General features: G+C 36.6%; 1 protein-coding gene across 9 annotated transcripts in view; it reads left to right on the top strand.

The window, feature by feature from the left end:
- Positions 1-13555, top strand: part of Itpr (Inositol 1,4,5,-trisphosphate receptor) — a 70505-nt gene that overhangs the window by 41341 nt on the left and 15609 nt on the right. For 5 of the 9 annotated variants that reach the window (XM_053762793.2, XM_053762790.1, XM_053762791.1 and 2 more), the window contains 17 exons: positions 343-474; positions 984-1121; positions 1728-1931; positions 2594-2709; positions 3341-3476; positions 4028-4175; positions 4988-5130; positions 5795-5915; positions 6395-6537; positions 7105-7289; positions 7631-7742; positions 8187-8295; positions 9780-9806; positions 10767-10907; positions 11717-11808; positions 12239-12365; positions 12639-12749. In XM_053762793.2, coding sequence (XP_053618768.1) covers positions 343-474; positions 984-1121; positions 1728-1931; positions 2594-2709; positions 3341-3476; positions 4028-4175; positions 4988-5130; positions 5795-5915; positions 6395-6537; positions 7105-7289; positions 7631-7742; positions 8187-8295; positions 9780-9806; positions 10767-10907; positions 11717-11808; positions 12239-12365; positions 12639-12749 — 2185 coding nt within the window. The remainder of the gene's footprint in view (positions 1-342; positions 475-983; positions 1122-1727; positions 1932-2593; positions 2710-3340; positions 3477-4027; positions 4176-4987; positions 5131-5794; positions 5916-6394; positions 6538-7104; positions 7290-7630; positions 7743-8186; positions 8296-9779; positions 9807-10766; positions 10908-11716; positions 11809-12238; positions 12366-12638; positions 12750-13555) is intronic. The other 4 variants (XM_053762795.2, XM_053762794.2, XM_053762789.1 and 1 more) reach the window with 2 other exon arrangements.

Below are 13555 nucleotides of genomic sequence, written 5' to 3'. Positions count from 1 at the left end.
CTGTACCGCTTATAATAAAAAATAATAAATATATTAGGACAAATCACACAGAACAAGCTAGCCCCAAAGTAAGTTCGAAACTTGTGTTACGGGATACTAACTCAACGATACAATATTTAAACAAATACATATATAATCAGAAAAATATCATTTTCCTTCATGACCCGACCGGGGACGAACCCGGGACCTCTCGATTCAGAGGCAACCACTGCACCACCGAGGTAGTAAACATACCTATACCATAATATCGTTTGACCATCTTGTTTTGAACTTCCTCGATGATTACACGTTTAATAACACTGTATGCAAATATTATCCTAACATGTGGCTATCTTCCTACAGATTCTACAACGCATGATAAAGTACTGTACACAAGGCAACAGCGGCGGCGGCGAGACCGGCCGCCCTAGGAGACACGAACAACGGCTTTTACGAAACATTGGTGTTCACAACATCGTTTTGGATTTACTTCAGGTAGCTTTGGAAGCTATGAAGCATTGGTTGCTCGCTGTTTCTCATTGGTTTTACGAATATAACGACTGCTTATTGTCCTAGATTTACTACTACTAGTTATTTGAGAAGTTTGTCAAACGAAACTTCTTGTTTCTCGCCGTTTCTCGTGGTACGACTCGTGAAGTCAATATTGTCGTGGACATATAATACTTAAATATAGTTAATCAGTAGTTAATCGAGAAACAATTGGTTTCTCACCGCTTCTCATAGATTCCACAATCGACTATAAAGTACACGATATTGTCTCCAGAGACAAGTATAAGTGAAACAAACCGAAGATTCGCTGTTATTTTATAACCGGCTGTCTGCCTGATGTCAACCCTCTTTGGGAATACTATGAATATATTTTATATCAGCTGTCCAGGCTATGTGGCCCTTAGTAGCTTTGTATGATATCCACGTGAGGATACGGAGTGGACTGAAATGCACCCTATATACTAATGTTAATTCTTGACCTGTATTCTCGCCAGGTGCCTCACGACGAAGACGATGCAGCCATGGACGAGCTGTTAGCTTTGGCACACGAGTTCCTGCAACACTTCTGTCTCGGCAACCAGCAGAACCAGGCGATATTGCACAAACACCTCGATCTGTTCCTAAATGCTGGAGTAAGTAAGATTTCTAGTCAAGTGCATTTTTAAATGAGATTACTTTACGTCCATCTCACCAATACCAGCGTTAGGCACGCGTGATCGATTGACGGTTGGACCCTTGACTGCCTTACCAAGGCACACGTATTCATTCAAGGTCTGTTTTCGATGTATTAATATTATTCATTATTTGAGTGACGAAGAATATAGTTATATTTTATTGTAGGCCAATTTATTTCCAAATAAATGAGTGAGTGAATTCCAAAAAAATGTATTCGTAACTAAATTTTCACGAGTAAAATAGAATAATAAATTTTCATATATATTATAATAATCATATTTGAATGATTTTGATTGAATGAACGTTTATTTGAACTATGGCAATCTTTGATATAAACATGATCCCTTAAGACATATTTTTTGGACTGTAATGTAAAGAGAAAACGTGTTATTTCGAATTTATTGATATGTTTTTGAAGTGAAAACTTCATTAGCGGCATTGTGCAAATAATGTTAAACACATGACTGGTCGAAAATGTAAGTAAGACGTTAAAAATGCACAACGTTAATGTTCAAGTTTGCACTCCCGGATTGCATCCCGTTTTTTTTTTATCTTATTTCCAGATCCGCGAAGCGCAAACCGTCTGCGCAATATTCAAAGACAACGCCACTCTGTGCGCCCACGAAGGCAACGAGAAAGTGGTCGCCCATTTCGTACACTGCATGGAGTCCCGCGGTCGAAGACCAGCTTACCTGAGGTTCTTGCAGACGATCGTGCACGCTGATGCGCAGTACATTAGGCGGAGCCAGGACCTGGTGATGCAGGAGGTAAAAAAAAGCATATTTTCAATAATGAGATGAAAAAATTCTGGAATCGAGCGGAAGTTGAACCCGCGCCCCCGTCTATCCGGGACAGTAATGGGCGCTGGTTCAATTCCATTACCATTAAATTTTCATCTCATTATTATTTTCAAAAATCAGTTAAAAAGCATGTGTGACATGTATAAAATCCATTTAGGATTTATTTTATATGTCGCGTTTTTAGCAGCATATTTTCTGGTGAAAATATATATGAAAGTAGCTTGCACGCCAGCAAAGATACGCGAGAGACGAGCTAGCATAGCCAGCCAATGAACAGTCATTTTTTGTAACGTGCGTGATGAAGGATAATGCCTTTGTTTGTGTCTTTTATATCCATAGTATATGGGATAACCACCCCATATACTATGGATATAAAAAAAAACTCAACTCAGAGCGTTTCGACTGCTTCGGCCACGCTGTCATTACAATTTTTCAAATTTTAACAAATTAGTTTTACTATGTTACTTTGAAATAATTAATCTGTATTGTGATAATGTCAATATAATGAATGATTGATTTTGGATTTTTTTTTCTGAGCACTGAGCACTTCGATCGCACATCTCGTGTTCGTTACATGAATCTCTTTACGCTATTTAAAAAAATGTGATACGTGTACGCATACATTTTAGATGGTGAACGCTGGAGAAGACGTGCTGATATTCTACAATGACAAAGTTTCCTTCAACTACTTCATAATGATGATGAGGCAGTACAAGCAGACCAATGAGATGCCCGAGCCTCTGACGTAAGTACAGTCGACAGCGCACCAATACTCACGATATGATTATACCCAAAATTCACTGCAACGCAACGGGACGAGCAAAGTAAAGAATTTACGCCCATTTTTTTTAAATCGAATAATTTTGTCTAAAAGTTTGTCCTTGATACGGAAAGTTATAATATAATAATAATAATCTCTCGTTATTTTCCTCAACTCGAATTTGCTTTTTATATAACTTTTCATATGTTTGTAGTTGAGAAACAATTTTAAAAGTTTCTGCCGCTATATATATGACTATTTAAATTTTGTATTTAATTAACGACCTTTGTCGTCCATACATATTTCTTTATTATTATTCGAAATTCAAACTTAAAATCCATTCATTTACATAAACTTAAACTTTTGTGTTTATGAAACTGTATGTATGCATTTATTTATTATGTTACTGTGTGCTGTATCACGTGTTGTGAGCAGATGAAAAATACCAACCTACTTTTTTATTTTGAATTGTTAATTGAATGTATGTTGTGGTTACCTTTAATAGGCTTGCATGCTAGGTTATGTACCTCAGAATGTTTAAGATAATATTTACATGTAACCTGTTGGCAATCCTTAATAAATAAATAAATAAATATTCAAATAAATTGTATTTTAGATATCACATCCAACTGGTAAAATTACTGACGTGTTGCACGATGGGCAAGAACGTGTACACGGAGATCAAGTGCCATAGTTTGCTGCCCTTGGATGATATCGTCGCCACGATCACCCATCCTGATTGTATACCAGAGGTACACGCCTTAACTTGAAGAATTTCTAAAATCATGCATAAATTGCACTTTAGGCTAATTTTTTTCCAAATTTCATCAAATTCTGTCCAGTAGTGCAATGTAGGCGTGAAGCCCAGACAAGAGTTTCGTATTAATAATATTATAATAAAAAAATATTAGTATGGATACAAGCATTTGCCCGTGGCAAAAAGTCCTATGTCACTTTCTAGGTCTCCTCCTCAACTAACTCCACATCAAAAATCACCTCAATGCTCCGTTTTGCAGTGAAAGAAGGTCAAACAAACCTTTTAACAATTATAATATTGGTAGGTATGGAATATTTATCGATATGGATTTAGTATATTTCCTTTTAGTCTAAGATCCCACTATAAAACGACCTGCCCTGATTAATGGATAAAAAGTTTGTTATTATCTAATTAAATATGTCAATAAATAAATAATATTGCAAATTGTTAATTAATCATATTCTGTCCATAAGATATCATATCATGTTATGAATATGATTAATTAACATAACATTTTTTCCTATACTATTTTACTTTTTTTTTTAGGTGAAAGAAGCCTACGTAGGCTTTCTGAATCACTGTTACATCGACACAGAAGTAGAAATGAAGGAGATCTACTCCAGCAATTATATGTGGGACCTGTTCGAGAGGTCCTTCCTGCAGGATATGCAGGCTATCCTCACCGACACCACTGGTAATTCGATCAGTAATGCGTACACCCTGGTGTTACGGGTTTCAAGAACATTTACTTCGGATACTTCATGTGGGATAAAATGTGAAATGCTTAGTTTTCTCCACCGAATAATATAATGAAATCAAATTTATAAGTAAAATAGGAATTCAGCGGCCCTCTATGTTTGCTGTGCCCTTGCAGGGCGTCACTTGTACTATCAACTTATGCATGTAACCAACCTATATAACTTGTGACTTGCAATAAAGTCTGAATCTGAATCTGTCCGAAAATTCTTTCCTGCAGGATATCAGGCTATTTTCAACGATATCACTGATACATCACGATTTTAGGGAAAATTACAAAAATCAATATACATTTTCAAAAACTGAAATCAACAGTAAAACGGTAGATGATGGTGTCCTTTTAAATAATACATGATACATACAAATACACATATAATTTACTATAATGCGAAAGTAACGCTGTGTTTAAACCAAAATCTGTCATATCGCAAACCTGTCATGTTTGCATTCTGACGTTCTTACAGATTATATCACACTACATAAAGTATTTATAGTTTTATATATAAAAGGAATATGGTGGCCACTAAACATTTTCGATATAAGCAAATGTGACTAAACTATATTATGCAATGGAAAACTTTAATACCTTCTGCTAAAATTCTTTATGTAATGTAGCATAATCTGTACAATATATGTTTTAATTTTCGCTAAAAAATAAAAGAAATTAATAAAAATACTCAGTGGTTAGGAGTAGTAATAGTAACGAATTTTCTTTCTAATCGTCTTAATAAAAATGATATATATATGCAGGGTCGTCCTCATCATCAAACCCCTCCTGGCAGACGTCGGCCGACAGCCAACGCGCGTGGGTCAATTACGTGACGGACGTGCTGGTGCAGACTATATGCACTTTCTTCAACTCCCCCTTCAGTGACCAGAGCACTACTGTACAGGTGTGGTAGTACTAACTTTTGCAGGTATGGTAGTACTAGTAAAGAATTATAAAAATAAACATTTGTGGTTGCGTGCCTCAGGTTGAAATTTTGTAATTTTTTAAAGTAATAAAGTAAGTAATAAAGTTTTTATCTACCTATTTGTCGACTAGCTTTTGTCTGCCGCTTCGCCCGCGTGTTGTTCTCTACGAAATTGCAATAGACATGATTTTCATACAAACTTTCACCTCCCGTTATGGACATTTGAGGGTTGATTTTTGAAAAAAAAAGTAGCCCATTTTTGAAAGGATTTCTTTAACTTGTACCGTGTATTTGTTTTATTGTATACTGTTTTCTGTACTTTGTATGTGTACATAAACCTATAAATTAATACAATAAACAAATGGTAGTTCTTCTTTGGCAACTGGTTGACGATCTCAGTTGCAAATGGCCGGAGAGATAAAGCAAGTGGTGGTCTATGAAAACTACTTACTATATTTCATAATTTATTTGAAGACCTTTATTGATCTCGATTTCATTTGAACTTATGCCTACCACGGACATGAAACTTCAGTAAGTATAATACAAATTAAAATTAAAATCGTGAACAATTAAATTAATTATTAAATTAGTCGTATGCGCATACACGACGTAACGTTGACAAATCTATCACTTATTATTTCAGACTCGCCAGTCAATATTCGTGAAGCTGCTGCAAACAACGTTCACCATATACCAATGTCCGTGGCTCAGCCCTCCGCAGAAACTCAACATTGAGAAGTGCATCAGAACGCTGAGCGAAGTTGGTGAGTCCCACTTTGACTATTCCGTCTATCGCTAGCTAGCAGTTCGTAGCTTGGACGAATATTATTTAATCGATACATCTATAGGATGCCAACATTAGAATGAGAGAGATAAGGTTAGAGAGGGATAGAAATAGAAGGTGAGGTTAAAAAATAGGAAAAGAGGTGTTATCACACGTATGGTTACAATGGGTTTTTATTTTTGGATCCCGGTTTTCTACAAAATTTTGGGGGCTAGTCCGTAAACATATGTCTATATTTTCTATATACTTATGTATCTATTATCTATACATATAATAAAACTAAATCTGCTATGTCTGTTCGCGCAAAACGCAAAAACTACTGTATATCTGTGATGATTCCTCAATACAAGCATCAGCTAAACGAAGGAATAAATGAGCATTAGTTTTCGGAATGATTTGCCACTTCAAGTATATACATTTTAGTATATTTGTCTTAATTATTCGTGTTTACGTTTACAGCCAAATCCCGCAGCATCGCCATACCGCTGGAGCTGGAGGCTAAAATACAAACAGTGTTTGAGAAAGCCGCCGCGCTGTCAAGACAGACCAGCAAATGGCTTCTCGCCTCCAAGACCTCCAAATTGGAGAAGAATCCTTCACAGGTCAGTTGTATTCTTCTTTTCTCCCTCTCTCTCTCTCATCTGAGCGTTTTCTCGGTTTTTTCTCAGCCGTGAAGCGCGGAGCCTAGGGTTCGATTTCCTAGACTTTTCCTTCTCAACTTCTGTCACTCATACACGCACTGTGAAATTAGTTGAATGATGTTTCGCATAAATAAATTCATGTAAATTTACTTAAATATTTAATCAGTAGACCGAGAAAATAATAGACAAGCGGTGAGCATAGCCACACGAGATAGAACTATTTCTTACAATTTTTACGCCTACTTGGCAGGCAACTGGATAGGTCGGACTTGGGTAAGAGACAAAAGACATTAACTGTCCTGCTTCTCCTCATGTAAAAATACGCTCTTCTCTATCTTGTATCAGCGAAGCTATTACAATATACTTTTTTCTATTTACGACTTAAATAAAAGCGGGCTATCTTGGCTACTAGCTTTTGTCTAGTTATTAGATTATCATAACGCTAATAATATAGGAGTTTTCAACCTTGGGCCGAACACAGCATGCACATTTGACATTTGTGATCATTAATTCAAACCATATCCACAGCTGAATCTCCAAAATGATCGTTCAGTGATGGAAGGCCTGCAAGAAATAGTCTCGCTGTTGGAAGAGCAGCTGAGACCATTGCTGCAGGCCGAATTGTCCCTCCTGGTGGACATTCTGTACAAACCACATCTCCTGTTCTCTGGGGGAGGGGAACACGCGGACACTAGCGGCATATTTATATCCAGGTATCTGTTATGCTTGAAATGTCCTTTCTGAAGGGCATCCTGTGCAAAACATATCTTCTGTTCTCTAGCGGAGGGGAACACGTAGATACCAGCGGCATCTTTATATCCAGGTATCTGTTATTCTAGAATGTCCTTTTTGAAGGACATTTTTAAAAAACCAGATCTCCTGTTCTCTGGGAACCCGCTCATATGAGAGTTATATTGTCTGCGCCTACGCTCATGCGAGAATCACTGCATAAAAAGTGAGCATTCATTCTAAAAGTGGATATGTTACAATAAATTCTTACTTAAAATTTTATATTTTCTTTGTGAAATTAGGTTCAATAAAGTATTGTTTCTAGACTAATCCGCCACACAGAGAAGCTTCTAGAAGAGAAGGAGGAAAAACTATGTGTGAAGGTGTTGCGGACTCTGCGAGAGATGATGGCTGCCGACCCCGAGTATGGAGAGAAGGTAATTCGATGGAGGTCTAAGATTAGTTAAGTGGATTAACAAAGAAAGTGGAGTTTACTTCGTCCGATTGACGGGGCCATGTAGTCTAGGCTAATGATAGTTTACATAGTCCGATTGGTTAATCGAACCAGCAGGAAACAAAGTTCATGTCGTGAGATCGGTCGGACAAAGGAAATCGGACCGTTATAAGGGGCGGAGTGTAATAAGAGGCGACTAAGGGACATACAGCAGCTAATGCACAGCTAAATGAGGTCGGTTGTTAAATCGCAGCCGAATCTTCAAAATTTTGAGGTTCATTTTTTACATTGACCCCGGGCTTCGAGGTGTCTCAACCTCGAATGCAATACGCGAAAAGGTAAATTTACATATATGGGTTTAATATATAAACGTCCATCTATTAAACCACATACGAACATATCATTTCTTAAAATACATATACCCCAGGGCAACCAACTCCGCAGCAAGCTACTCTCGCAGTACTTCGTGAACCGCAAGTCTGAACCCAAGATACAGCCTCCACTACATTCTATAGCCGTCACACACGGCCCTGGTGGTAAGTGTTTTTATTTATTTTATTATATAAGTATAAGCTGAACTCAGAATTAGACCTTCACAGGAACTTTTTCACGTCAAACTTGTATTAGCGGCAAAAGTAGCCTATGAGACTCAACAGCTCTCAAGCTATCTTCACGCAAAAATCATCTCAATCCGATGCTCTATGTTTTGACGTGAAAGACCGACAAACAAATACACTTTCACATTTATATTAGTATGTATGGATTTATCAAAAACTTACAAAACTTCTTTGTACAAAAGTTTGGTTTATTCAGTATGGTCTATATAACCACTGATGTGTCGAACCCAAAAAAAGCTGGCTTGATGTCGTCAAGGATGATATACGTGCCAATGGTCTGACATCTAGGGATGTCGACCGTGTCCTCCGAAACTTAACGGAGAAAGCATACGGAAAAACGAGAGAGAGATATAATCCCATGGAATTAGTAAGTACTTACTAAATCCATGGATAATCCATCTGTAAGGAGAAATTTTTTTTTCAATCGTGATCCAACTAATTTAAAAGCTCCTACTCACTTTGCAGTCAGCTGTAACAAAAAGGCAAAATATGTCCTTGTTTCATATGAGTCATATAGGCAAAATAATTCCTTATTTCTCTTCTTTTGTATACTTGCATCCCTTTCTATTGCACAAATGTCAAGTGAGTAGGCGCTTAGTTAGTTCTGGCATTCTTCGATGTCTTTCCACAAACGTCAATGTTGTACTAAAATAGAATACATACATTGACACACACACACATACTATTTTAGTATAGAAATTCACTAACTATAGCTAGCACAGGATAGTATAATAATTTGCATTCACACAATAATTTATCCTCGTTATTTATTTTAAAAAATAAAGCATACATTATGCTAAAATATGTTTTGTCACTATCGCACTTTTCATATTTGGGATTGACAGAAAGCGACAAAACATACATAAGCTTAAAGTATGCTTTACCTTTTTTATTAATAATAGTGTAGATTGATTTCGAACGAAGATAGTTAACAACATTTTAATATTTTTAACACGGAATTGTGGGATTTCTTTTTAACATAGATTCACAATAGTTATATATTTACTTATTTTGTTTCAAAGAAGACTTTGTATTTGATCTTTGGCAGAGAAAAATATTAAACATTACTGTGTTTCGTATCATATATAATGTAATCACGATATCTTGCCTATTGACTCTTACAGAACTTTATTAATAATATATTTATTGCATAAATAAATAAATACACATAATATAACATAAATCCACAAGGAGCTACAAATATCTGTCGTCACACTAGGAAGGAGTGATGACCATATATATGTGATAAGTATAGAAAAGCTGTCAAAAAGTCATGAAAATCGCGTGACGAAGTTTATAGAATGTTCTGATTAAAAACAAAGTCTTCCATGAAGTTTGATCAATGACAGTGACCAGCCCAATGGCTGGTCTATACTTAGCTGTGTTTTTTATTCCGCATGCAGAAGTCCATCCGCATCAAATCAAGACAGGTGGGCCATTGGACGACTGTATTCACGGCTTTTGTTGAGCACTGTTGTTTATGGAATTTTTAATTTACGTGTGTCGGTAAAACAGCACTTGATATATCAGGAACTGCTGAAATTAATATCTTCTAAAAATCTTAAATTTCCTTTAAGATTTTAAGACGAAATTCTGCCATCCATAAAATTCCACAAGATTTTTCCTCCATAAAAATATGCTAAATTTTAATATTAACTAGCATGCTTTTGCATGTGCACCGGTACACTGTTTGGTGTTAGCTTTTGCATGTCACTTCGCACGAGTTATCTTCTAGAAAAATAAATATATTTTAGTGTTTAAATAACTCTTAACAGACTAAACTAAAATTTCTCACTACATTTCAATAATCTATGTTTTTACCTATTAATTTGTATTTAAACCCCTATTCGAACGAAGACTCTTTTATTGTGCTTGGCTTTGAACGAGTTCTCCAGTCCATAAGTTTATTTTATTACTTTTCCATTCCTGTATTTAAAAAATATTATATCTTTTGATGTTAGTACTTTTGTGAAACATGATATACTAATTTGTGCCCGCGATACCACCCGCGGCAAAAAGTAGCCTATGTAACTCCAACTCTCCAACTATCTACCATCCAGGCTTCTAACCTGAAAGCGGGCGAACACATATAGTAATGACATTACTAATTTTCACACCGAAAACGGCTAAACGTATATATATATTTTACCATATATTTGCTGTTTAGTCAAACAGATGGTACAGTCAACAACGCATCAACCTACCCAAATTCATTGCCAACACGCCGCTATTACCGCGCAATAGAGGTCCATGCAGGGTAACTTGATGTGCTGTTGACTGTACAATATATATAGCTATCGTAATCATGCTTAAAGCGAATAAACTTCATTTAATTTCATTAATAATGTTGCCTAATATAAATGTGTTTCAAAAATTATATTTTCATGCAGCCAAAGTACTGCTGCGTACTGGACAAACGTTAGCCCAGGTGCAAGCGCACCTGGACAAAGAAGGTGCTTCGGACCTGGTGGTGGACCTGGTCATCAAGAGCACCAACAGACCAGCCATCTTCCTAGAGGCCATACAACTTGGTAAGTGATATGTAACAATCAACGAGAAAAGGTACTTTGTAGAGAGACGAGAGAAGACGTTTTACGAGCATAAATAAATAAGCAATTATTTATATATGCTCGTAAGCGACGGCCCTCTGTAAGACATCTTAACCTTTTCTCGTGGAATGTCACATATAATATAATTAAGTCATTGTTTCGTAACTACTATTGCAAGATAAATAAATATCACACTGACCACACAAATCAACACAGATTGAGCTAGCTCCAAAATAAATTCTACTACTAACTCAACTATACTATATCTTATAACAAATACATATGTATATAGATAAACATTCAAGACCCCCGGGCCATTCAGTAAAAGATCATTTTCCATTATGACCCGACCGGGGATCGAACCCGGGACCTCTCGGTTCAGGGGCAAATATATAGTTTCGTACGCGAACGAAATGAAAGGGTTATGCTTGTAAATTTATTATATTACTTTATTTTTATTTATATATTACTTATATTTTATATTCTAAATCGCTCTGTTAAAAAATTCTGGGTAGTAAAAATATTCTTAACTATCCTTAAGAGAAGAATATGGCGGGACGATATCGATAAATTCTTACTTAAATACCCACAAAAGTAACGAGTTATAGTCATAACATTAAAAATTAAAAAATATCCTTTAAAAAACTTCGTTGGTTGACCATGACCAATATTATTTAAAGTTTCCTACTAATTTATGTTATTTTAGACCGACTTGGCGCAAAATGTCCTTTTCTCACAATGTCGTTTCTCATAATGTCCTTTTCTTATTATAATATTTCGTCTATTCTCAGGTATCGCTCTCCTGGAAGGTGGCAACCCCATAATACAGAACAGTATATTCACAAAGCTGCAAAATGGAGAAATCTCGCAGGCATTCCTCAAGGTAATGTTAAATTTAGGACGATTTTATTGGGTTACTCAGTTCCTGTTGGAACTTCATGATAAAAAGTACCTTATGACCTAATTCAGGTTATATTCTACTCATATAATGAATTTCATATAAATCGATCCAGCAATACTAGTTATATTACAAACTAGCTATGCCCCGGGGCTTCACTCCCATGGGAATTTCGGGATAAAAAGTACCCTATGTGTTATATCCAGGATATATTCTACCCGTGTACCATATTTAATAACATTCCGTCCAGTAGATTTTGGGTGAAAGAGTAACCTATCGTTAAATACATCTTTTACAAATTTCACCAAAATTTGCCCAGCGGTTTATCCAATAAAGTGTGATAGACAGATACACTTTCGCACTTAGAACATTAAAAAACGGTAAAGGCGTTAAAACAAAATCTTGATTTATCCAGGTGTTCTACGACAAAATGCGCGAAGCGCAACAGGAAATTAGATCTCTAGCTGCCAGCAGCACGGCCGCAACAACGTCGGAGAAACAACGCACCAGTCACACGGAGAAGAAGACGCAATCTCCTGACAGTAAGTCAAGATTAATATTTGACTTAAACTTCGCACTTCATACTAAATTTAACGTCACGTTATCTGAAAAACAAATTTAATTATTAAAACAAACAAATATCTTCTAGTTTTTGTAAGTTACCGTGGTACAGTCGACCGCACGTCAAGTTACCCTACATGGCACCTCTATGCGGCGATAATAAAGGTGAGTTTGCAATGAATTCTTGACATGCGGTCGATTGTACCAATGGTTATTAATCTGAAATGAAATGGATTTATTTATGATATAATCAGGTGGTCGTCCGGCCGGCCCCCTCGTGGTGGGTGAGGAGATGGATGAGGAGGTCGCTAGCGCATGCGGGTCCGCCGTGCATGCCTACTCCGACATACACACCATGTCTCACGGTAAATCTATGCCACATGTACACTCAGCGCTATCGGGCAGGGGAGTGAGCACCCAGTGGGCAGCACGAGTGTGTAAACTGGTCACTCGCCGGTCACCGCCGCTGCCGGCGCTCACGGGAGTGGACTAATTAAATAACAATTACATTTTTAGAACTTTACGAAACTGAGCGGGTAATATGGGATAGCTTATACTGATCGCACATAATGCTGTCGAACCAGCAAACTCACGAGATTAACGTCAGTTATTTTTGCGAGTGGATAAATAAAGAGAGAGAGAATAAGAATATGAAAGCTGAGTGTAAATGCTCATTCGCGTCGTTACTGCCGTAGAATTATTTAGGGAAATATTTCCGACAGCGGCAGAGGAAGTGGCAGTGGGCTGAGCGTAAATGTGCCGAGGGTTATGTTCATTATATTATTTATTCGTTTATTTACTTTTGCATTCCTATAGATAGGCGTTGAAGGTCATGCATTGTCATCCAAACATCCAAATTTCAGCTCAATCGGTTGAAAATGTTTGCTTCAAAATTCGGTTTCTACCCGAACATACATACTTACATATATTGGAAGATAAATAAGAGTAGAGGCGTTATTAGAAGTAATAACGCCGCTTTGCGGCTGAAGAAGAAACCGGAAAAGCGCTCAAAAGAGAGGAAAAAGAGTATTCAATGAACCAAATGCAATAATTAAATCTTACGGTAAAACATATAGGATTTTTTATTTTTCTTTTAATTTTAACTTAAGATTGACTTTTAACTTTTGACTGAGGGTTGGCCGCTCACTAGCGCCACCTACATATTTATATA

The sequence above is a fragment of the Plodia interpunctella genome, chromosome 23, assembly GCF_027563975.2.
Source record: "Plodia interpunctella isolate USDA-ARS_2022_Savannah chromosome 23, ilPloInte3.2, whole genome shotgun sequence".
NCBI lineage: Eukaryota > Metazoa > Arthropoda > Insecta > Lepidoptera > Pyralidae > Plodia > Plodia interpunctella.
This window is presented reverse-complemented; position numbering and strand designations above follow the sequence as displayed.